The sequence below is a fragment of the Taudactylus pleione genome, unplaced genomic scaffold (genome assembly GCF_031769625.1).
Source record: "Taudactylus pleione unplaced genomic scaffold, aTauple2 ptg000410l, whole genome shotgun sequence".
Classification (NCBI taxonomy): Eukaryota; Metazoa; Chordata; class Amphibia; order Anura; family Myobatrachidae; genus Taudactylus; species Taudactylus pleione.
The window spans coordinates 637,442-663,395 of NW_028284812.1; the positions used below are offsets into that span (position 1 = coordinate 637,442).

Sequence of the window (25,954 nt, forward strand, 5' to 3'; positions counted from 1 at the left end):
GTCCTGCTGATGAGTGATGGTGGGATATACATACTGTTATGATGGGAGATACGTCCTGCTGATGAGTGATGGTGGGAGATACATCCTGTGATGATGGGAGATATGTCCTGCTGATGAGTGATGGTGGGAGATACATACTGTTATGATGGGAGACGCGTCCTGCTGATGAGTGATGGTGGGAGATACATACTATTATGATGGGAGATGCGTCCTGCTGATGAGTGATGGTGGGAGATACATACTGTTATGATGGGAGATACGTCTTGCTGATGAGTGATGATGGGAGATACATACTGTGATAATGGGAGATATGTCCTGCTGATGAGTGATGGTGGGAGATACATCCTGTTATGATGGGAGATACGTCCTGCTGATGAGTGATGGTGGGAGATACATACTGTTATGATGGGAGATACGTCCCGCTGATGAGTGATGATGGGATATACATACTGTTATGATGGGAGATGCGTCCTGCTGATGAGTGATGGTGGGAGATACATACTATTATGATGGGAGATATGTCCTGCTGATGAGTGATGGTGGGAGATACATCCTGTTATGATGGGAGATATGTTCTGGTGATGAGTGATGGTGGGAGATACATCCTGTTATGATGGGAGATATGTCCCGCTGATGAGTGATGGTGGGAGATACATACTGTTATGATGGGAGATGCGTCCTGCTGATGAGTGATGGTGGGAGATACATACTATTATGATGGGAGATGCGTCCTGCTGATGAGTGATGGTGGGAGATACATCCTGTTATGATTGGAGATACGTCCTGCTGATGAGTGATGGTGGGATATACATACTGTTATGATGGGAGATACGTCCTGCTGATGACTGATGGTGGGAGATACATCCTGTGATGATGGGAAATATGTCCTGCTGATGAGTGATGGTGGGAGATACATACTGTTATGATGGGAGATACGTCCTGCTGATGAGTGATGGTGGGAGATACATCCTGTTATGATGGGAGATACGTCCTGCTGATGAGTGATGGTGGGAGATACATACTGTTATGATGGGAGATACGTCTCGCTGATGAGTGATGATGGGAGATACATACTGTTATGATGAGAGATATGTCCTGCTGATGAGTGATGGTGGGAGATAAATACTGTTGTGATGGGAGATACGTCCTGCTGATGAATGATGGTGGGAAATACATACTGTTATGATGGGAGATATGTCCTGCTGATGAGTGATGGTGGGAGATACATACTGTTATGATGGGAGATACGTCCCGCTGATGAGTGATGGTGGGAGATAAATACTGTTATGATGGGAGATACGTCCCGCTGATGAGTGATGGTGGGAGATAAATACTGTTGTGATGGGAGATACGTCCCGCTGATGAGTGATGGTGGGAGATACATACTGTTATGATGGGAGATACGTCCTGCTGATGAGTGATGGTGGGAGATACATACTGTTATGATGGGAAATACGTCCTGCTGATGAGTGATGGTGGGAGATAAATACTGTTATGATGGGAGATACGTCCTGCTGATGAGTGATGGTGGGAGATACATACAGTTATGATGGGAGATGCGTCCTGCTGATGAGTGATGGTGGGTGATACATACTGTTATGATGGGAGATACGTCCTGCTGATGAGTGATGGTGGGAGATACATACTGTTATGATGGGAGATATGTCCCGCTGATGAGTGATGGTGGGAGATACATACTGTTATGATGGGAGATATGTCCTGCTTATGAGTGATGGTGGGAGATACATACTGTTATGATGAGAGGTACGTCCCGCTGATGAGTGATGGTGGGAGATACATACTGTTATGATGGGAGATGCGTCCTGCTGATGAGTGATGGTGGGAGATACATACTATTATGATGGGAGATACCTCCCGCTGATGAGTGATGGTGGGAGATAAATACTGTTATGATGGGAGATACGTCCCGCTGATGAGTGATGGTGGGAGATAAATACTGTTATGATGGGAGATACGTCCCGCTGATGAGTGATGGTGGGAGATAAATACTGTAGTGATGGGAGATACGTCCTGCTGATGAGTGATGGTGGGAGATACTTACTGTTATGATGGGAGATACGTCCTGTTGATGAGTGATGGTGGGAGATACATACTGTTATGATGGGAGATATGTCCTGCTGATGAGTGATGGTGGGAGATGCCTACTGTTATGATGGGAGATACGTCCTGCTGATGAGTTATGGTGGGAGATACATCCTGCAAATTGGAGGGGTGGCAGGAAATACAGCTGTGTGTATGTATAATGACACTTTTGCTTTGTATTATGTGAGTGTCTGTGGTCAATGACTAAACAAACACTGCGACATGATCCCTTAGAAATTGGCTAATAGGCTCTCACTGACGGAATTCAATAGAAGTACTCTCAGTAACTGTGATAAAATGGCAGCGATTAGTCTCCACATTCTACTGTTTAGTAACAGGAGATTGTATAACAGTAATTTCTAAGGGCGATAACCCTGTGGAGCTACAGATTCCAGCATCCCTTGCCACCCTGCTGTTGGTGTGTACTTATGAAACACCTGAGTAACTTGAGCCTCCCCTAGTGTATGTATTGGGAATTGGAGAAATTTATGATACCGGGCTGTATACGGCCATTATCAGTTTTCATATGTAGTTTAAGAAGATTACGTTCAGTAATTACACCCGCATGCTGCACATGAATGGGATGGCTGTATAGTGTGGTGTGTCGTTATTGCACACACTTGTCACATATATTCGCCTGGTTTACCTGTCCGCTCTCCACCTCCCGTCCTGTCCCTTCAGTTACCTTTCCAGAAAAACATTAGAAGATTGAATAATTTCCTATAGCACTCTTGCTCCCCCCGCCCCCGCCCATCCCCCCCACCAAGTCCTGTGTCTGTTGGGATGGAGCTTAGGGTCAGACTGCTTCTTTGAGTGACAGGTGTTTGAATATAGGGCTGTTTCAGATCCGGACGCTATTTGCGGTAGTTCGTCCAGAAAATAGGGGTGGCTATTCAAATGAACCGTTCGCTCTTTGCGGTCTGTTCACGCCTCTATGTCTGAACGAGCGAACAAAACTTGCGGTCGTTTTTTTAAAAAATACGCCCCCTGGCCGCTCGCATCCTACGTCATGTCCGCTATTAATTAGATTAATCGAGTACATCGACCAGCGTATGAACTGCTCGCTATTCTTGTGGTTGGTTTTTGCTACCACAATCTTGCGAGCAGTTCTGACTATAAAATAACCCAGTGACGTGGTCAGTGACGCTGCTATATTAATTATGCACACCCATAAAACGCCCGTTTTGACCTTTAAGCACGCCTGCGTTCGGATCTCCACTCCCCGTTTTCAAGCACCTTCCCCTGTTACCACCCACATACGCCTCCTCCTGTCACTCAAAATAGCAGGCATTCGCTATTTAGCGAACAATCGATTTTCGGCCGCACTGACTGGTTCGCGCATGCGTATTACGATCCGTACGCATGCGCAGTTGGGCAAACATCGCTCGGAGCGAACGAGCGGCCGCTTACGAGCGGCTCTGAATCAGGCCCATACTCCAGAGTCTGTGACCACACTCCCCCCAACATTTTCCAGCTACTAATACCGGTGTTGTGAGCTGCCTTTGATGCATTGTGACTACTTGCTTCCACTAATACAGTTCTATTAGCATGTGATTACTCTTCTAACATTAACGACCTCGTTCAGAGTTGTGGCTTTTTTTTGGCTGGAACTTGTGCATCTTTTTTCCCAGGCAAGTTACAGTTACGTTTCCCTCACTCTCGGGGTCTGGGACAAGGGGAGGAGGAGGGCGTGTAGGTGCGGCCAAGTACAGTAGGCGGGTGTTGACTCAAAAATGCGCTGTAATGTGTATGAGTGGCGTTCTGTGTTTTTGAGCAACTTAAGCCACACCTCCCGCGTAATCCTGTCGCATCCGCACGGGTAGGTGGGCTCATTGGCTACGTATGCAGAGTTGGTCGCATCTCATGTTTGCGACCAACTCTGAATAGGTAACTGAATGGAATTTTATATCTTCCGGTCGCGTTTTACGCTTGCGCCCTGCTCTGAACGAGGTCCCTAACTGATTTTATAATTCATACCAAGTTCCTGCTTTATGAGACTGTCAGTGTTATCTCATTTCAGTCATTTCTAACCCATAGTTGTTTCTTTGTGCTTCAGATGAGACCACGGGAACGCCATCATCAGTGTTTAATCGTACGTCCAATAAAATGTTGCATAAATTTTGGTCAGTAAGGGCCTCAGCAATTGATTGTCATTCAGGATAAATTGCAATATTCACCGTCACACATGATGCTGATTAGATCTTCGTGTCTAAGTGACGCAATGAGAATCACGCAACTAGTTTTGGCGTTGGGGTGAGAAAGCCTTGTATATTGTAGATCAGCCCTGTACGCTGATGGTCCAGCTGATGGAGAATGACGGGAGCTTGTGACCAGCCTGGTACAAATGGCCTCATTCACCAAGGAGCGCACGGATGCAGACGCACGCACCCGTCTGCTGCGAGAATATGCTAATCAATGCATGCGCACGGAGACCGCAGCACTAGATGCAGACGCCCAGCCCCGTACTAAGCCGCCCATCTCCCTTTACTCACAGCCTGATCAGCACGCAAGATAGCGTAAACATCGGTAACATCGAGGAACATCGGACTCAATAGCATAATAGTGGTTGACTTGACCTGCCGCAGGATTTTACCTGCTTCCTGTGTACAGCTTACGGTGTGGCTGCATATGCCGCCGCACTGCCTTAATTATGCACGCCCCTATAGCGGCGTCCCAACGCACAGGCACGCCTGCGATTGCCTGACCACTCCCCGTCACCAGCCACAAACGGCACTACCTGTCGATCAATATCGAAGGGGTCTGCGTACACACTGCGTGTAGTCTGCGTACCCTAACCCGATCGCACTGGCTTGTTCGCGCACGCACAGTGCGATGTATACATATGCGCAGTACGAAAACATCGGCCAACTGCGTGCGTTCTCTCCTTTGCGTTCTTGTTGAATCAGGCTCAGTGTGTATAGAACAGTGTCTGGGAAGATTATATTTTCCCCTAAAGCACTTTCACTATCTGGAGGAACTATGGGCCTGATTCAGAGCCGGACGCTATTTGCGGTCGTTCGTTCAGAAAAAAGAGATGGCTATTCAAATGAACCGTTCGCTCTTTGCGGTCTGCTCACGCCTCTATGTCTGAACGAGCGAACAAAACTTGCGGTCGTAATTTTGAAATAAACGCCCCCTGGCCACTCGCATCATATGTCATGTCCGCTATTTAATAGATTAATCGAGTACATCGACCAGCGTATGAACTGCTCGCTATACTTGCGGTTGGCTTTTCCTAACGCAATGTTGCGAGCAGTTCTGACTTAAAAAAAAAACAATTGACGTGGTCAATGACGCTGCTGTTTTAATTATGCACACCCATAAAACGCCCGTTTTGACCTTTAAGCACACCTGCGTTCGGATCTCCACTCCCCGTTTTCAAGCACCTTCCCCTGTTACCACCCACATACGCCTCCTCCTGTCACTCAAATTAGCAGGCATTCGCTATTTAGCGAACAAACGATTTTCGGCCGCACTGACTGGTTCGCACATGCGTATTACAAACCGTACGCATGTGCAGATGTGCGAACATCGCTCGGAACGAGCGAACGGCCGCTTATGAGCGGCTCTGAATCAGGCCCTATGAGAGCTCTGAGCATAAATATCTTTTTAAACACATTTTTAAAGCCCTTGGGGTAAATTTACTAAGATGGGAGTCCTGTTTAATAAGTGATGTTGCCCATAGCAACCAATCAGAGTCTACTTCTACGGCCTTGTGTACGTAGTACCTAGTCACAGTGCCTGATTCACTGCGTATGCATCACAATGGGCGTGCGCGAACTATCCAGTGCGATCGGGTTATGGTACTACAGAGTGTGTACGCAGACCCTTCCGAAATTGATTGACAGGAAGTGCCGTTTGCGGGTGGTGACTGGGGGGGGGTTGGTCAGGCGAACGCAAGCGTTATAATTAAAGCACTGCGCGGCATACGCAGCCACACCGTAAGCTGTACACAGGAAGCTGGCAAAAACCTGCGGCAGGTCAGGTAAGCCACTATTGTGCGTATGAGTCCGATGTTTCTCGATGTTACCGATGTTTACGTTATCTTGCGTGCTGATCAGGCTGTGAGTAAAGGGAGATGTGCGGCTTAGTATGGGGCTGGGCGTCCATAACTCTTGCTGCGGTCTCCGTGCATATTCAGTGATTAGCATATTCTCGCAGCGGACGGGTGCGTGCGTCTGCTAGCGTACGCTCCTTGCTGAATCAGACCCACATTTCAGTTTTTAGCTTTTTTTAAAAAGAAATCTGCATACAGATAATTTTGATAGTTTATATTGAGAGCGTATTGGACGGGACCGTCTGTGTAAGTGTCATTTGTATATGCAGAGACGTTTGTCACTTTTGCAAACCGCTGTGTGTAATATGGGAGGATTTGCTGCTCCTCTGACTACTGATTGTGTGTTGGCGGTAGGTCAGTCCTGATCACATTATAAACCCCACTCCCCACACATAACATTAAACCCTCACTGCTTACACTAAGATTCCATCACATGAATCCCGCTGCACATTACCTTGTCCCGTGCTATCTGTTCTCCAAAGACACAAGTCCTGCCCCCCCGCTGTGCTTCTGCCCAATATTACACCTCTGCCCTCACACCTCCAATGCTCATTGCACAATCCTAGCGGGAGGTCACCGTCTTTGCTTTTTTAAACTCTCTAATCCCGTAAATCAGAAAGGCGGCTACAGTATACTAATAACTGAATCTCTTTTGCCATCATATATAAATCTAATGACTTAGAGGTTTGGAAAGCTGCCTCGTCCTTGCGTATGCTAGAAGTAACTGATAGGCCACAGCGATTTGCTGATTGTTGTTGAACTATCAGTTCCAGCACGCCCTACTCCTAACAAAGGTAGTCTGACTGGGGATGATGACGCCAAACCTGCCACAGGTAGGTAATGAGGCATACGGTCAGTATCCCGATACAGGTGATGCCGGTGCTTCGAATACTGGCGCCAGAATCACGACACCTGTCAGTATTCCAGCGCCGGGATCCTGAAGGTAAGTAGCGGGGTTGGGGGAAGGGTTAGGAGTTAGGGTTAGGCACCAGGGGGAGGGTTAGGTTCAGGCATCGGGGAGGAAGAGGGGGAGGGTTTGGATACCTGCCGACAGGTGATGCCGGCGTCGGGATTTTGACCGCTGGGATCCTGAGTGTTGGCATCCCGTTCCCATCCCGGTTATAGTGCGTCAAGAGTTAGAGTAACTAGGCAACCGTGGCAGTCTTTTAGTTTCTGACATCTTGTGCTGCTCAGTATTCTGCAAAACAGTTTTATTAACCCATGTTTAAAAATAATATTATGTTAATGTACAACATTACCCGGGTGTTTATAGGTGGGCAAGAGAACAATAACAGCAGAGGGCGCTACGTGCCGGCTGATGCCCTGATGTAGACATTATTTGGGGATAAGTACTGTTCCTCAGGGAGGTGCAGAGCACAGGCCTCGGGGGGTGGCTGATTCTAGTGGTCCCTGTGGACGGGATATTTACGCCTTGTTTCTTTTCCTTAGTGGACGATAGTCTGGGATTCCTTCCAACCTTTGGACCTTGTTACTTGAATTTGTATGGAAGCCCGAGAGAGTTTACTGGCTTCCCTGACCCCTATGAGGAGCTGAATATGGGCAAGGTATGACACCGCCTCACAGGCCATGTACATAAACTGTGTAATATGTGATTACAAGGAATACGTCCCACTTTCTCATTCATGTGACAGCAGCAGGCGTTTAAAGTGCTGGAAACCTATTATTGAACGTTAATATCATCCAAAGTCTGTGTAGTAATTAGCTAAATTATATGTGCAATTCATTTTTTATACTTTTGATAAAAATAAATGCTGGTCAGGGTGGAGTATCATTATCCTGCATCGCTGCAATGGCGTGTAGTAATCTGAGACTGACGCGGAGACGTGCTAAGCCGCAGAGAGAGCTAAAGTACCAACCAATCGGCTCCTGTCACTTTTCAGGCTGTGATTGAAAAATGACAGCAGCTGATTGGTTGGTACTTTCTCTCTCCAAGGCTTAGTACATCTACCCCTGTGTGAGAAGTTTGCAGTCTCCTAGGTAACATACATGCAATTACAGATTGACAGACCCAAACACGTAGATAGGACTTGTGTCATACAGACCCAGGGGCTGTTACAATGATGACTCCTATTTGTAAAGAGTTATGAATGGCGTATGCTCAGAAAATGGACAAACTCAAGTTTGGGCGATACAGAGTGTAAATGGCGCCATACATCAGGCAACCGATTGACCGGTCATACCGGAAACCGCCAATCCACCTGACGGAAATGCCTGATCGACGGCCATCAATGATTTCCGATACGGTGTGGATCGGTGAAATTCTTCATGTTAAAAATCCCCGATTTGCTGATTTCGATCAGGGAAATGCAACGTTGGATTTCACCGAGGCCCCGACCCCAACACCTGGGAATCGGGGAATTGTCCCAACACATCGCTGATGTATGGGGGCCTTTACACATATGGATTGTATGTACACATTATACTGTGTGTTCTCACATGGGTCAGACTGAAGTGAGGATGTGTCAGGGTGACTGCGGGATTTGCAGACCCGTATGTAAGAGGCAATACACCCATTAGGAAATGTGGGGATCATTCAGACCCGCTCGCAAGCGGGTCGATGTTCCCCCACTGCGCATGCGCACGACGGAGGGAGCTCCGGCGTGCGCATGCGCAAGACCCGGCGAGCGATGGGCTCTCCATCGCTCCGGGTCTCGCACCAAAGGGGGCGTGCTGTCGATGTTGATTGACAGAACGCCCTCTTTGGTGGGCGTGCCTGCCAGACGGAGGCGTTCCCATGGGAACGCCTACCGTCTCAAGCCGGCCCCACTGACATCACTAGTGATGTCAGTGGGAGTGATTTTGGCTCTGATAGAGCCAAAATCACTCCAGGGCTTGCAGCAGCGAGACCCTACCGCAGGGTCTCCGTCGCAAGCCCGATGGTCACCATCATCATGGACGCTCGCTATAGCTGTGGGTGGTAACCCACAGCTATGCGAGCGTCCATGAGGACGCTCCAAAAAAAGGTAGGAGGGCCCTGATTCAGAGCGAGCGCTCTGGTCAGAGCGTTCAGCTCTGAATCAGGCCCTGTATCTTTTCCACCTAACATACGGCAAACGCACTTGCACGTTGTTATACACCAAGCGTACGCGCAGGCACGGTCGTATCTCATACAACTTTGCAAGTGGGTGAATGCGCGCATTGGGCCTGATTCTGAGCACACGCAATCCGCACACGCAATGCCGATCTTCTCGTAGTTCAGCGATTATTTTCAACTGTGCTTGCGCAAAAAGTCGACAACCCCAATGGCGCAGGCATGGTCTCGAGTGCTGCTGTGATTAGGACAGACGGTATTAAAAAGGTGGTGGTAAAGTGGTGGGCGGCGACTGCGGCCAGTAGCACGCAAAAATGGTCTGTTCAGTGGGTGTGTTATTGGAGTGTCGCGGGTGTGTGACCGCAATCGGCTGCGTTCCCCAGACACACAGCCGCAGTCATAAAAGGCCGTGGTCAGGCGTAGAATCTGCCCCTGCCATTGGAATGCTGCAAGTTTCTTTGGTGCGATAGATGTTGGCGTATGAGAACGCCCCAATCGGTATTACAGCGTGCGCGGACGCTAAGACTGGGCGTCTCAGTCCTCGCACATTTGGTCGCACGGTATTTACACCATGGAAGGAGTTTGTGGGCCATTTGCAGATGGGTGACCGCCAATAGACGCTGCTGCGTTGACTTTTGCGTGTGAGTCAGAACCTGGCCCATATTCTCTGAGCACGCTTCCTCTGAGCGTACTGCGCCCTTTCTTTCTATAACAGTTTTCATACATCCGAGAAAACATCGGTAACATCGAGTAACATCGGACCCATACACAGAGTTGTGGTTGAGCTTGACATGGCTCACAGACAGCAAAGCTTCCTGTCGCCATGTAGAACTCTGGCGGCGTAGGTCATCGCAGGGGCTTAATTATGCACGCCCCTGTAACGGCGTTCAAACGCACAGGCACGTCTGCGTTCCTCCGACCACCCCCCCTCTCCACCCCCAAACGGCACTTCCTGTCAATCATTTCTCCGTGTGTGCCACTGCGTATCCGCTGCGTTCGCATTCGTTGTCTGCGTGACCAACGGGGTACTGCAGCCAGCCGCCACAGATTAGAGTAAGAGGCCAGAAAAGCTCTGTCAAGCGAAGGAGATCCTGCCCCCCCCAATGGCGGCGGAACGCGAAACGGAGGGCATCGCCGCCCCCTCCCCGCCCCCCAAACGGCACCTGACTGTCAATCACTGACGGTCTGCTGCCAGTCTCCGTGCGGGCTCGCAGACCTGTTCTGCACCTGCGCAGAACGGGTCGGGCGCCTGCGCAGATTGCCGAACATCGGGAATCTAGGTTCAGCAGTGCGCGCTATTAGGCCCATAGTTCATTAGTTGATCCTTATCATTATATTTAACACGCCTTACTGAGATGTTGCATTCTGACTGGATCACAGGTTTAGAATCTGACTATCTGATTGCTGGGTGTCAGACTGGGCCCTAGGAACCCATACATGTGTGGCATGGTGTACATGTATGTGTATGTGTGTATATGTACAGATGTCTTATAATAGAGTACACTGCTGACTGACATCAGCTAGTGCCCATATAACAATATAACAGTTATCTAAATAGTACACTTTGATCAGTGTCCAATTAAATGAAGCGTAACAGATATGCCTTGAGAAGCCGCGGTGCTGTCTGTCCCCGCCAAGTATTTGTGTGTTGTATAGGAGTTTGGTGGCCGCTGCTGGGAAATTACTCGTCCAAAGTTCCATCCGGCGTGTCCGCAATTCTCCCGCTGTCAGTTCATCCCTCAGGACTGCAGTCAGCATAGGAACGCCAGCTACCCTGTCACCATCCCATACTTTCCTATTGACAGTAACTTTCCTTGCTCCTGAAGGGTGAAGGGGTGGCCTATCGGGGGAGAGTCCTTCTGGAGCTGCAGACAAAGCTGGTGGAGCACGCGGAGCAGAAGGTGGAGGACATTTGCGCAGATGATATCTTGCGAGTTGAGGTAACGACAGCTCTATGTGGCTCAAACCAGCACATAAAGAAAGAGAGAACATCTGTTAATTCCTGTATTCCACTGAATGATCGTCCAGATTTCTCCGTTTACCTGGGAACGATTTAAGGGCTGCAGCGTTCCTTCGTAACGAGGAAGCTATAAATTATCTTAATTGGGATGCGGATGTGATTTCCAGTGTACGATTTCCACATGTAAGTGGCTAATTTGTGTTTATTTTATGGGAACAAGTCATAAATACAGTTTTGGGGGGGTTTGATGGACTATGTGAAGGGATCCTGTGGGCTTCCCCCCACTCTATTAATCTCTGCGGAGACCGTTGCTGGTCTGGACTGGTGGAGACCGCAGCTCGGGACGCTGCGAGGGTCTCTCTTGTGTGATTCCTTGTACAAGACGGCAGCATTGCAATCTGCAAACAGGAAAGGAGAAATAACCGCAGTATTCATCTATTATATGTGTTACAGCTAAGAGGTTACCATACACTCTGGCCCAAGCAATGCCCAAATATTAGCCCCAATGTGGTCACAGAACTAGACCTGGAGAAAGCCGCGTGACGCACACTTCTAGGCGTGTTTTTCCTATGTATGCAGTGTACCGTGTCTGATAACGTCTAGGAGCCAGGAACAAGGAAAAAACTCAGCGCAGAAATGGAGACTCTCAAATAATAGTGCGTCTTATGGTTATGTGCGTGTGGCTTTATGCTGGAATGAATTCAGGGCCTGATTCTGACCCGGTCGCAAGCGCTGTACGCTCGCAACCGGGTCGATGGTGGGCAAGTGTGCATGCGCATGACGTAGCCGGCTCCGTCGTGCCCATGCGCGAGACCCGGATAGCGACGGGCACTCCGTCGCTCCGGGTCTCGTACCAAAATGGGCGTGCTGTCGATGTTGAGTGACAGGACGCCCCCTTTGGTTGGCGGGCCGGGGGGGGTGGACAGTGGCCCTGATTCTATGGACAGTGGCCCTGATTCAGAGCCGGACGCTCTGACAGAGCGCTCGCTCTGAATCAGGGCCGGGCTATTTTCTTTTTAGAATGGCCTCCTGGCCTTTCGCATAGCTGTGGGTGACCACCTACAGCTATAGCGAGCGGCCAGGAAGATGGTCGCGATGGTCTTGCGACGAGACACTTGTGGTAGGGTCTCGTTGCCGAAAGCCCAAGAGAGACTTCGGCTCTAACAGAGCCGAAATCTCTCCCACTGATATCACTCGTGATGTCAGTGGGGCCGCCCCCAAACGGAGGCGTTCGCATGGGAACCAAAGGGGGCGTGCTGTCACTCAACATCGACGGCACGCCCCCTTTTGTACTAGACCCGGAGCGACGGGTTACTGCAGCCTCCTGCTCTATATTATCTGACACAGATCCCGCGGTCGGCCACATGCTATCCTTACTGTACACTGTCACATTACTCCTGGCTGCAGTGAGGTGGAGGAGGATCTGCACAGTTCGGTGGAGGAGGATCTGCACAGTGAGTTGGAGGAGGATCTGCACAGTGAGGTGGAGGAGGATCTGCACAGTGCGGTGGAGGAGGATCTGCACAGTGAGTTAGGGGAGGATCTGCACAGTGAGGTGGATGAGGATCTGCACAGTGAGGTGTAGGAGGATCTGCACAGTGAGTTAGGGGAGGATCTGCACAGTGAGGTGGAGGAGGATCTGCACAGTGAGGTGGAGGAGGATCTGCACAGTGAGGTGGAGGAGGATCTGCACAGTTCGGTAGAGGAGGATCTGCACAGTGAGGTGGAGGAGGATCTGCACAGTGAGGTGGAGGAGGATCTGCACAGTGAGTTAGAGGGAGGATCTGCACAGTTCGGTAGAGGAGGATCTGCACAGTGAGGTGGAGGAGGATCTGCACAGTGAGGTGGAGGAGGATCTGCACAGTAAGGTGGAGGAGGATCTGCACAGTGAGTTAGAGGGAGAATCTGCACAGTGAGGTGGATGAGGATCTGCACAGTGAGGTGGAGGAGGATCTGCACAGTGAGGTGGAGGAGGATCTGCACAGTGAGGTGGAGGAGGATCTGCACAGTGAGGTGGAGGAGGATCTGCACAGTGAGTTGGAGGAGGATCTGCACAGTGAGGTGGAGGAGGATCTGCACAGTGAGGTGGAGGAGGATCTGCACAGTGAGGTGGAGGAGGATCTTCACAATGAGTTGGGGGAGGATCTGCACAGTAAGGTGGAGGAGGATCTGCACAGTGAGTTAGGGGAGGATCTGCACAGTGCGGTGTAGGAGGATCTGCACAGTGAGTTAGGGGAGGATCTGCACAGTGAGGTGGAGGAGGATCTGCACAGTGAGGTGGAGGAGGATCTGCACAGTGAGGTGGAGGAGGATCTGCACAGTGAGGTAGAGGAGGATCTGCACAGTGAGGTGGAGGAGGATCTGCACAGTGAGGAGGATCTGCACAGTGAGGTGGAGGAGGATCTGCACAGTGAGGTGGAGGAGGATCTGCACAGTTCGGTAGAGGAGGATCTGCACAGTGAGGTGGAGGAGGATCTGCACAGTGAGGTGGAGGAGGATCTGCACAGTAAGGTGGAGGAGGATCTGCACAGTGAATTAGAGGGAGGATCTGCACAGTTCGGTAGAGGAGGATCTGCACAGTGAGGTGGAGGAGGATCTGCACAGTGGGGTGTAGGAGGATCTGCACAGTGAGTTAGGGGAGGATCTGCACAGTGAGGTGGAGGAGGATCTGCACAGTGAGTTAGGGGAGGATCTGCACAGTGAGGTGGAGGAGGATCTGCACAGTGAGGTGGAGGATCTGCACAGTGAGTTAGAGGGAGGATCTGCACAGTGAGGTGGAGGAGGATCTGCACAGAGAGGTGGAGGAGGATCTGCACAGTGAGTTAGGGGAGGATCTGCACAGTGAGGTGGAGGAGGATCTGCACAGTGAGGTGGAGGAGGCTCTGCACAGTGAGGTAGAGGAGGATCTGCACAGTGAGGTGGAGGAGGATCTGCACAGTGAGGTGGAGGAGGATCTGCACTGTAAGGTGGAGGAGGATCTGCACAGTGAGTTAGAGGGAGAATCTGCACAGTGAGGTGGATGAGGATCTGCACAGTGAGGTGGAGGAGGATCTGCACAGTGAGGTGGAGGAGGATCTGCACAGTGAGTTGGAGGAGGATCTGCACAGTGAGGTGGAGGAGGATCTGCACAGTGCGGTAGAGGAGGATCTGCACAGTGAGGTGGAGGAGGATCTGCACAGTTCGGTAGAGGAGGATCTGCACAGTGAGGTGGAGGAGGATCTGCACAGTGAGGTGGAGGAGGATCTGCACAGTAAGGTGGAGGAGGATCTGCACAGTAAGGTGGAGGAGGATCTGCACAGTAAGGTGGAGGAGGATCTGCACAGTGAGGTGGAGGAGGATCTGCACAGTGAGGTAGAGGAGGATCTGCACAGTGAGTTAGAGGGAGGATCTGCACAGTTCGGTAGAGGAGGATCTGCACAGTGAGGTGGAGGATCTGCACAGTGAGGTGGAGGAGGATCTGCACAGTGAGGTGGAGGAGGATCTGCACAGTGAGGTGGAGGAGGATCTTCACAATGAGTTGGGGAGGATCTGCACAGTAAGGTGGAGGAGGATCTGCACAGTGAGTTAGGGGAGGATCTGCACAGTGCGGTGTAGGAGGATCTGCACAGTGAGTTAGGGGAGGATCTGCACAGTGAGGTGGAGGAGGATCTGCACAGTGAGGTGGAGGAGGATCTGCACAGTGAGGTGGAGGAGGATCTGCACAGTGAGGTGGAGGAGGATCTGCACAGTGAGGTGGAGGAGGATCTGCACAGTGAGGTGGAGGAGGATCTGCACAGTTCGGTAGAGGAGGATCTGCACAGTGAGGTGGAGGAGGATCTGCACAGTGAGGTGGAGGAGGATCTGCACAGTAAGGTGGAGGAGGATCTGCACAGTGAGTTAGAGGGAGGATCTGCACAGTTCGGTAGAGGAGGATCTGCACAGTGAGGTGGAGGAGGATCTGCACAGTGGGGTGTAGGAGGATCTGCACAGTGAGTTAGGGGAGGATCTGCACAGTGAGGTGGAGGAGGATCTGCACAGTGAGTTAGGGGAGGATCTGCACAGTGAGGTGGAGGAGGATCTGCACAGTGAGGTGGAGGATCTGCACAGTGAGGTGGAGGAGGATCTGCACAGTGAGTTAGAGGGAGGATCTGCACAGTGAGGTGGAGGAGGATCTGCACAGAGAGGTGGAGGAGGATCTGCACAGTGAGTTAGGGGAGGATCTGCACAGTGAGGTGGAGGAGGATCTGCACAGTGAGGTGGAGGAGGATCTTCACAATGAGTTGGGGGAGGATCTGCACAGTAAGGTGGAGGAGGATCTGCACAGTGAGTTAGGGGAGGATCTGCACAGTGAGGTGGTGGAGGATCTGCACAGTGAGTTAGGGGAGGATCTGCACAGTGAGGTGGTGGAGGAGGATCTGCACAGTGAGGTGGTGGAGGAGGATCTGCACAGTGAGTTAGGGGAGGATCTGCACAGTGAGGTGGAGGAGGATCTGCACAGTGAGGTGAATGAGGATCTGCACAGTGAGGTGGAGGAGGATCTGCACAGTGAGTTAGGGGAGGATCTGCACAGTGAGGTGGAGGAGGATCTGTACAGTGAGGTGGATGAGGATCTGCACAGTGAGGTGGAGGAGGATCTGCACAGTGCGGTGTAGGAGGATCTGCACAGTGAGTTAGGGGAGGATCTGCACAGTGAGGTGGAGGAGGATCTGCACAGTAAGGTGGAGGAGGATCTGCACAGTGAGTTAGAGGGAGAATCTGCACAGTGAGGTGGAGGAGGATCTGCACAGTGAGGTGGAGGAGGATCTGCACAGTGAGGTGGAGGAGGATCTGCACAGTGAGGTAGAGGAGGATCTGCACAGTGAGGTGGAGGAGGATCTGTACAGTGAGGTGGAGGAGGATCTGCACAGTTCGGTAGAGGAGGATCTGCACAGTGAGGTGGAGGAGGATCTGCACAGTGAGGTGGAGGAGGATCTGCACAGTAAAGTGGAGGAGGATCTGCACAGTGAGTTAGAGGGAGGATCTGCACAGTTCGGTAGAGGAGGATCTGCACAGTTCGGTGGGGGAGGATCTGCACAGTTCGGTAGAGGAGGATCTGCACAGTGAGGTGGAGGAGGATCTGCATAGTGAGGTGGAGGAGGATCTGCACAGTAAGGTGGAGGAGGATCTGCACAGTGAGTTAGAGGGAGAATCTGCACAGTGAGGTGGAGGAGGATCTGCACAGTGAGGTGGAGGAGGATCTGCACAGTTCGGTAGAGGAGGATCTGCACAGTGAGGTGGAGGAGGATCTACACAGTGAGGTGGAGGAGGATCTGCACAGTGAGGTGGAGGAGGATCTGCATAGTAAGGTGGAGGAGGATCTGCACAGTGAGTTAGAGGGAGAATCTGCACAGTGAGGTGGAGGAGGATCTGCACAGTGAGGTGGAGGAGGATCTGCACAGTTCGGTAGAGGAGGATCTGCACAGTGAGGTGGAGGAGGATCTGCACAGTGAGGTGGAGGAGGATCTGCACAGTTCGGTAGAGGAGGATCTGCACAGTGAGGTGGAGGAGGATCTGCACAGTGAGGTGGAGGAGGATCTGCACAGTAAGGTGGAGGAGGATCTGCACAGTGAGTTAGAGGGAGGATCTGCACAGTTCAGTAGAGGAGGATCTGCACAGTTCGGTGGGGGAGGATCTGCACAGTTCGGTAGAGGAGGATCTGCACAGTGAGGTGGAGGAGGATCTGCATAGTGAGGTGGAGGAGGATCTGCACAGTAAGGTGGAGGAGGATCTGCACAGTGAGTTAGAGGGAGAATCTGCACAGTGAGGTGGAGGAGGATCTGCACAGTGAGGTGGAGGAGGATCTGCACAGTGAGGTGGAGGAGGATCTGCACAGTGAGGTAGAGGAGGATCTGCGCAGTGAGGTGGAGGAGTATCTGCACAGCGAGGTGGAGGAGGATCTGCACAGTTCGGTAGAGGAGGATCTACACAGTGAGGTGAAGGAGGATCTGCACAGTGAGGTGGAGGAGGATCTGCACAGTAAGGTGGAGGAGGATCTGCACAGTGAGTTAGAGGGAGGATCTGCACAGTTCGGTAGAGGAGGATCTGCACAGTTCGGTGGGGGAGGATCTGCACAGTTCGGTAGAGGAGGATCTGCACAGTGAGGTGGAGGAGGATCTACACAGTGAGGTGGAGGAGGATCTGCACAGTGAGGTGGAGGAGGATCTGCACAGTGAGGTGGAGGAGGATCTGCACAGTGAGGTGGAGGAGAATCTGCACAGTGAGGTGGAGGAGGATCTTCACAATGAGTTGGGGGAGGATCTGCACAGTAAGGTGGAGGAGGATCTGCACAGTGAGTTAGGGGAGGATCTGCACAGTGCGGTGGAGGAGGATCTGCACAGTGAGTTAGGGGAGGATCTGCACAGTGAGCTGGAGGAGGATCTGCACAGTGAGGTGGAGGAGGATCTGCACAGTAAGGTGGAGGAGGATCTGCACAGTGAGTTAGAGGGGGGATCTGCACAGTTCGGTAGAGGAGGATCTGCACAGTGAGGTGGAGGATCTGCACAGTGAGGTGGAGGAGGATCTGCACAGTGAGGTGGAGGAGGATCTGCACAGTGAGGTGGAGGAGGATCTGCACAGTGAGGTGGAGGAGGATCTGCACAGTAAGGTGGAGGAGGATCTGCACAGTGCGGTGGAGTAGGATCTGCACAGTGAGGTGGAGGAGGATCTGCACAGTGAGGTGGAGGAGGATCTGCACAGTTCGGTAGAGGAGGATCTGCACAGTGAGGTGGAGGAGGATCTGCACAGTGAGGTGGAGGAGGATCTGCACAGTGAGGTAGAGGAGGATCTGCACAGTGAGGTGGATCTGCACAGTGAGGTGGAGGAGGATCTGCACAGTTCGGTAGAGGAGGATCTGCACAGTGAGGTGGAGGAGGATTTGCACAGTGAGGTGGAGGAGGATCTGCACAGTAAGGTGGAGGAGGATCTGCACAGTGAGGTGGAGTAGGATCTGCACAGTGAGGTGGAGGAGGATCTGCACAGTGAGGTGGAGGAGGATCTGCACAGTTCGGTAGAGGAGGATCTGCACAGTGAGGTGGAGGAGGATCTGCACAGTGAGGTAGAGGAGGATCTGCACAGTGAGGTAGAGGAGGATCTGCACAGTGAGGTGGAGGAGGATCTGCACAGTGAGGTGGAGGAGGATCTGCACAGTTCGGTAGAGGAGGATCTGCACAGTGAGGTGGAGGAGGATCTGCACAGTGAGGTGGAGGAGGATCTGCACAGTGGGGTGTAGGAGGATCTGCACAGTGAGTTAGGGGAGGATCTGCACAGTGAGGTGGAGGAGGATCTGCACAGTGAGTTAGGGGAGGATCTGCACAGTGAGGTGGAGGAGGATCTGCACAGTGAGGTGGAGGAGGATCTGCACAGTGAGGTGGAGGATCTGCACAGTGAGGTGGAGGAGAATCTGCACAGTGAGGTGGAGGAGGATCTGCACAGTGAGTTAGGGGAGGATCTGCACAGTGAGGTGGAGGAGGATCTGCACAGTGAGTTAGGGGAGGATCTGCACAGTGAGGTGGAGGATCTGCACAGTAAGGTGGAGGAGGATCTGCACAGTGAGTTAGAGGGAGGATCTGCACAGTGCGGTGGAGGAGGATCTGCACAGTTCGGTAGAGGAGGATCTGCACAGTGAGGTGGAGGAGGATCTGCACAGTGAGGTGGAGGAGGATCTGCACAGTGGGGTGTAGGAGGATCTGCACAGTGAGTTAGGGGAGGATCTGCACAGTGAGGTGGAGGAGGATCTGCACAGTGAGTTAGGGGAGGATCTGCACAGTGAGGTGGAGGAGGATCTGCACAGTGAGGTGGAGGAGGATCTGCACAGTGAGGTGGAGGATCTGCACAGTGAGGTGGAGGAGAATCTGCACAGTGAGGTGGAGGAGGATCTGCACAGTGAGTTAGGGGAGGATCTGCACAGTGAGGTGGAGGAGGATCTGCACAGTGAGTTAGGGGAGGATCTGCACAGTGAGGTGGAGGATCTGCACAGTAAGGTGGAGGAGGATCTGCACAGTGAGTTAGAGGGAGGATCTGCACAGTGCGGTGGAGGAGGATCTGCACAGTGAGTTAGAGGGAGGATCTGCACAGTGAGGTGGAGGAGGATCTGCACAGTGAGGTGGAGGAGGATCTGCACAGTGAGTTAGGGGAGGATCTGCACAGTGAGGTGGAGGAGGATCTGCACAGTGAGGTGGAGGAGGAGCTGCACAGTGAGGTGGAGGAGGATCTGCACAGTGAGGTGGAGGAGGATCTGCACAGTGAGGTGGAGGAGGATCTGCACAGTGAGGTGGAGGAGGATCTTCACAATGAGTTGGGGGAGGATCTGCACAGTATGGTGGAGAAGGATCTGCACAGTGAGTTAGGGGAGGATCTGCACAGTAAGGTGGAGGATCTGCACAGTGAGGTGGAGGAGGATCTGCACAGTGAGGTGGAGGAGGATCTTCACAATGAGTTGGGGGAGGATCTGCACAGTGAGGTAGAGGTGGATCTGCACAGTGAGTTAAAGGAGGATCTGCACAGTGGGGTGGTGGAGGATCTGCACAGTGAGTTAGGGGAGGATCTGCACAGTGAGGTGGTGGAGGAGGATCTGCACAGTGAGGTGGTGGAGGAGGATCTGCACAGTGAGTTAGGGGAGGATCTGCACAGTGAGGTGGTGGAGGAGGATCTGCACAGTGAGTTAGAGGGAGGATCTGCACAGTGAGGTGGAGGAGGATCTTCACAGTGGGGTGGAGGAGGATCTGCACAGTGGGGTGGAGGAGGATCTGTATAGTGAACTGACACGTGGATTTGGCAGAGAGGAGATCTTTGGTGACTTTAGTGCAGGCAGTTTCTGTTGAATGGAGATATCGGACATCGGATTGGAGTGGGACAAAGATGGCGTGGGAGGAGCAGGAGGTGGTGACTCAGTGAAATTAAGGGGAGAAGAGATATGTGGCTCCGAGTGGATCATAATTAAGCCCTTAATACTAAGGTTGTCTGATGTTTGGGTTTCAGAAAAGCTAATTTACTCATTTATCCCCCAGAAATTTCTCCGGAGACGGAAATACTGTTTGTTCGCTGCGTTCTATTCGGCCACCATGCTGCAGGACGTGGACGACGCCATCCAGTTCGAAGTGAGCATTGGAAACTACGGCAATAAGTTTGACACCACCTGCTTACCCCTGGCTTCCACCACACAGTACAGCAGAGCCGTGTTCGATGGTAAGTGTCACGTACAGACCAATGTGTCATGTGCGCTCACTCCGCAGGCGTATCATTTCCTAATAAATAATGGTAATGCACGCACAGTCCGTAAACCACCCTGACTCAGTGATGGAGGGGCCGCCCCAGGCATCGCTCTACATTGTGCCGGTCTCCAGACTTCCAGTACAGAAAGTGATAAGTAATGTGCTGCTAGACCTGTGTGTGACCCAGCTGGCCCCGTGCGATTGTGAGAGCGCAGTGTAGCCGTGGCAATTATAGCAGGACATGATGGGGGGAAGGGCGCTGACATACAGTGACCAGGCCTGGGGCTGATCAGGTGGTGACACAAGTATCCGTTGGGGTGACAGCTGTACGTAGTAAAGGACAGACAGTGCCCTGGTCAGAATTGAAGCCATTAACCCAGAAATAGATCCATATTGTATATTAACCTGATGCGGGTATTGATGTGGTGCAATCCCGTCTCTGTCCACCAGACATCCATTTGTTTTGTATTACAGGCTGCCAGTACTACTATCTCCCATGGGGCAATGTAAAACCGGTGGTCGTCCTGTCGTCGTACTGGGAAGATATCAGTTTCCGGACAGACGCCCAGAATATTCTGCAGTATGCCATAGACAAGCTGGTGAGTGCAATTAAAGTAACAGTAGCAATTCTCACAGAGCTGTGTGTCAGATGCTGCTCTTCTCTTCCTCCCAAGTAAGGGTACACCCAGGGGGGGTTCTCTGCAGTTCACTATTCACATCACCTGGTCCCTCCCACTGTGGGTGGAGCCAAATGCTGACACTTGATACATTCTACCTCATGTATCTAACGGAAACTCTTTCTGCTAATGCTGGCCATACACTAGTACGACCTGCATAAGGTGATTCAGCATACGATTTCCCTTGAACTCCCCGGCAGCTCCCTGGTAGTCCCGGACGCACGATTTGGTGCTTTTTAAAAAACACGATGTACATACGATTTTACGTATGATCATTCGCCCCTATACGGCGGGTCGTGATGCAATCGATCGTGTGCCTCACTAAAAACATGCGATCATAATAGATTTGAATAGAGGAAAATGTCACTCAAATGACGCCACTCGGACGCACGATGCATCGAATGCGCATATACACGGCACGATCTGCATACGATTACGATGGATAATATGGGCTGCACATCTGATCATAAGATACTATATAAGAACGGCAGGAGCGCAAATCGGATCGTATTCGTACCTAAATACTGCACGATTTCCACACAATGCATCGTACGAGGCGTCTAAAATCGTACAATCGGCACGAAATCGCACTAGTGTATGGCCAGCGTTAATTTTTATCCTCATCAGACCGAGAATATTCCCAATTTTTCTCTCCTCTCGATTTTAAATGTTTGCAATTTGAAATGTTTTTTTTCACACTAATCCCATGAAAGAAATGGGAGATTTACTGCTATAAATGTTATCCTATGTACTAATGATTAAATAATATAGAGATGTACGCAGCGCCGATATTTTCACACTTGAGCGATTATCGGTAAACTGCGCATGTGTCTAAGTCGCACGGCGCATGTGTCAAGGTTCATCGCCGTAGTCGCTCGCAGCGAATATATTTTCTTGCAGTGTGGTGGACATTCAGGGAGTGTGTGGGGGAGGTAATGGGGAATATCGGCAGAACAACGCAGGTGTGACAAATCCATTGTGACACCTCTCCGAAACGGTTGCGTCCCGCCTGCATTCCTTGCCCCTGGTACACAAGAAGAATGTTTGCGATGTCTCAGTACGCGCGGCCACTCTGCGCAATCATAGGATTACTCAGAACTGCCATAATGAAATCATCTGCGACCAATGCGTCTACCTGCGCAGGTGCTTGGATTTGCAAAGCCGCAGGTGGGCGTCTCAATACATTCTTTGGCGTCTGTGACAGCTACATATATTCGCACATCCACTGCGTACACGGATACAGCAGCATCAGTGGAATTAGCGTATAACCTATTTGTGAACGTCCAGATTTATTTTTCACATTTATTGGTTTTTGCTGTTACTGCCATTGTGTTAATTACTATAACACTGTCCCCAGCCCCAACCCCCAACATCAGAATACCTCAGATATTGGGACTGATTCAGACCCGGTCGCAAGCGCTGGCCACTCGCTGTGAATGTGGGTGTATTTTTTTATTTATTTTTTCTTTGACCGATCGCAAAGCTGTGGGAGCCCACCCACAGCTTGTGTGAGCGGCCAGGAGACCATCACGATAATCCTGACCAGGGCCTTGCGACGAGACCCTGCGGTAGGGTCTAGCTGTCGCAATGCCGAGTGGACTACCTGCTCTAATAGAGCAGGGAGTCCACTACTGACATCAGTAGTAATGTCAGTAAGACCTCCCTGTCCAGCCACCCCCCCTACCCGCCCACAAAACGGGGCGAGCTGTCACTCACCATCGACAGCCGCCCCGTCTTGTTGTGAGCCCCGTAACCACTGAACTTCAATCGCTCGGCGGGGCTCGCTCACACGCACGCCGGACGCGGCGCATGAGCAGCTCCTAAACATCGGGCCGCTTGCGAGCGCACAGCTTTTGCGATCGGCTCTGAATCGGGGCCATTGTTTGCAGTGTTTTGGAGAACCTGACCTTCTTTTCCTTCAGACATTGGGCCTGATTCAGACCCACTCGCAAGCGGCTGTCCGCTCGCAAGTGGGTCGATGTTGTGCACTGCGCATGCGCACGACGGCGGGAGCTCCGTCATGCGCATGCGCCAGACGCGACGAGTGAAGGACTTTCCTTCGCTCGTTGTGTCTGATCAAAGGGGGCATGCTGTCGATGTTGATTGACAGCACGCCCCCTTTGGTGGGCGTGCCGGGGGCGTGCCTCCCAGACGTGGGCGTTCCCAAGGGAACGCCTACCGTCAGAAGCCGGCCCACTGACATCACTAGTGATGTCAGTGGGAGTGATTTTGGCTCTGATAGAGCCAAAATCACTCCGGGCCTTGCGGTTGAAAAACTCAACCGCAGGCTCCGGCTCGCAGTGGCGATGGTCGCGATGGTCAAGACCATCGCGGCCATCAAACTGCACGCTCGTATAGGCTGTGGGTGGTGACCCACAGCTATACGAGCGTCCAGGAGGACGCTCCGTAATTATGGAGGACGGCCCTCATTCAGAGCGTGCGCTCTGCTCAGAGCGTACGGCTCTGAATGAGGGCCATTGTGTCCAATTTTTGGGGTAGATTCCTTTAAATGTCCTTAAAAATGTTGTCAAGTTTAATTTCCGTTCTGATTTTTATGTTTAGGACTCATTATAATTCATTTTGAAATCATTAAGGTTTTATACTGAATTACTGGGGATATTACCGAGCTGAGATGGATCAGTGACGCGGAAGGGACGGAGATCAGTCTCTCACCATGCGCCTGATTCAGAAAGGATCGCAACTGCGCTTACGCACGCAATCAGACGATTGTTGCGTTCTGCGCATATGTGTATGCATCGCAGTGTGCATACGCAAACCCGCCAATTGCGATCGGGACTGGGATGGCAGTGACTACGCAGACCCATCTCAGAGTGATTGGCTGGAAGTGACCATTTGGGGGAGGTGACGGGGGGTTTGGCGGTTGGCCGAAACGCAGGCGTGTCAGTGCATTTGAACGCCATGACGGGTGTGCATAAATTATCCACTGCGATGCCATACGCAGCTCGATTACACAGTGCGTGCGATGAGGTTATCCACTGCGATGCCATACGCAGCTCGATTACACAGTGCGTGCGATGAGGTTATCCACTGCGATGCCATACGCAGCTCGATTACACAGTGCGTGCGATGAGGTTATCCACTGCGATGCCATACGCAGCTCGATTACACAGTGCGTGCGATGAGGTTATCCACTGCGATGCCATGCGCAGCTCGATTACACAGTGCGTGCGATGAGGTTATCCACTGCGATGCCATAGGCAGCTCGATTACAAAGTGCGTGCGATGAGGTTATCCACTGCGATGCCATACGCAGCTCGATTACACAGTGCGTGCGATGAGGTTATCCACTGCGATGCCATACGCAGCTCGATTACACAATGCGTGCGATGAGGTTATCCACTGCGATGCCATACGCAGCTCGATTACAAAGTGCGTGCGATGAGGTTATCCACTGCGATGCCATACGCAGCTCGATTACACAGTGCGTGCGATGAGGTTAGCAATTCATGAGTAGGGAAAAGAGCTTGTGCAAGTGTGCGTGAGGCTGCGATAGTACTCGATGTTACCGATGGTTTCTCAGTCTTGCAAAGAATTACGGATGTGTGTAAGGTAAGGTGGGCGTCCATATGTAGTGCTGTGATCGCAGACATTAGCGTATCATCGCAGTTAGACTGTGTGCGTAATCGCAGCCGCGATCGCAATTGCGATCCGAACTGAATCGGGCCCCGTATTGGAGTATTTGGCTGCGGCTTGGCCATTGCCAGGGCTGGCCACACCAGAGATCAGCGTATGAGGTGGATTACACACGGCACTTCTGTCTTACAGGAAATTAACTTGGAAAGCGTCCATCTTGCTGTTAAAGCGAAGACTTCTACGTATGATCTGGATGCTCTGGTCACACGTCTGATCGATGATGTCATCAGCGACTGCAGGTACGTTTAGCAGAGGTGTTGCAGCCATTTACACTGAACAGGACAATTTGTTTTGCTGTATTCCAGGGAATGTCCTAGCCGGATCATATGTACTTTATCCCGGACCTGTGTATGGGAATAGGGGACATGGTTTTACCAAGGTGCAATTTGCTCCATTTTGGATTGGCTTCTAACTGTAAACCAGGCCTGGTCAGTGTTCCCTGAGGGACGTGGCCAGGGGCGGTTTCAGTGGACAGAACTGGCCAGGTCTCGGCTTTACGCAGCCTGGCCAAAGGAGCAACCATCGTGACCGTTGGTCGTGATGGTGATCTGAGGCGATGTCTAGGGACGCTGCACTCGCACAGCAGAAACAACTGGGAGGAGCCTATTTACTACAGAGACCTACTGTATTTGCATTTCAGTTGGACGGTTTTGCACAGACGCTCCTTTGCAGCGGTGTAATATTGTCCAATTAGGCCCAGGGGCGCAAAGAGGGGGGGGAGTGGGTACTAATTACCCGGGCCTGGAGCTGCAGACATGGTTTTTTTATTTTCTAAGGGCCTGAGCACACCTCCCGCGGTCAGACTACGTCACCGATAGTAATGGGGCTCTCTATGGCCCTGATCAGGCCCTGTGTATGTGGTAATATAAATCCCTTACTTAGATATATGTGAGCTGTGCATGAAGTAGGAATGTCCAACCAATGCATTCACAGAAATATATTTATTCAACGCTTGAAAGAGAATAATGAAACAGGTTTAAAACCTTATAAACCAAACAGCAAATTGTCATGGCGAAACGCATTCAGAATGTTAGAACACAAAACTTTCTCACTATGAAAGACAATAAATGGCATAAAAAAACCCAAATATAAAATAAATTATAATAAAATCATAGTAAAAAATAATGGCAAAAATTAAGAGCATAAAATACAATTCTAATTCTAGCTCCAGTCAGCTACGCGTTTCACATCGCCTGACACTTCCTTAGACAGTTTGGAGTCATA

The 25,954-nt window shown here is 51.3% G+C and overlaps 1 protein-coding gene across 1 annotated transcript in view; it reads left to right on the forward strand.

Moving 5' to 3' along the window:
- Positions 1-25,954, forward strand: part of DYSF (dysferlin) — a 705,898-nt gene that overhangs the window by 390,832 nt on the left and 289,112 nt on the right. Inside the window, exons 17-22 of the mRNA XM_088447021.1 lie at positions 4,160-4,195; positions 7,610-7,725; positions 11,039-11,152; positions 20,196-20,373; positions 20,874-20,998; positions 24,863-24,969. Of these exons, the coding sequence (XP_088303147.1) occupies positions 4,160-4,195; positions 7,610-7,725; positions 11,039-11,152; positions 20,196-20,373; positions 20,874-20,998; positions 24,863-24,969 (676 nt within the window). The remainder of the gene's footprint in view (positions 1-4,159; positions 4,196-7,609; positions 7,726-11,038; positions 11,153-20,195; positions 20,374-20,873; positions 20,999-24,862; positions 24,970-25,954) is intronic.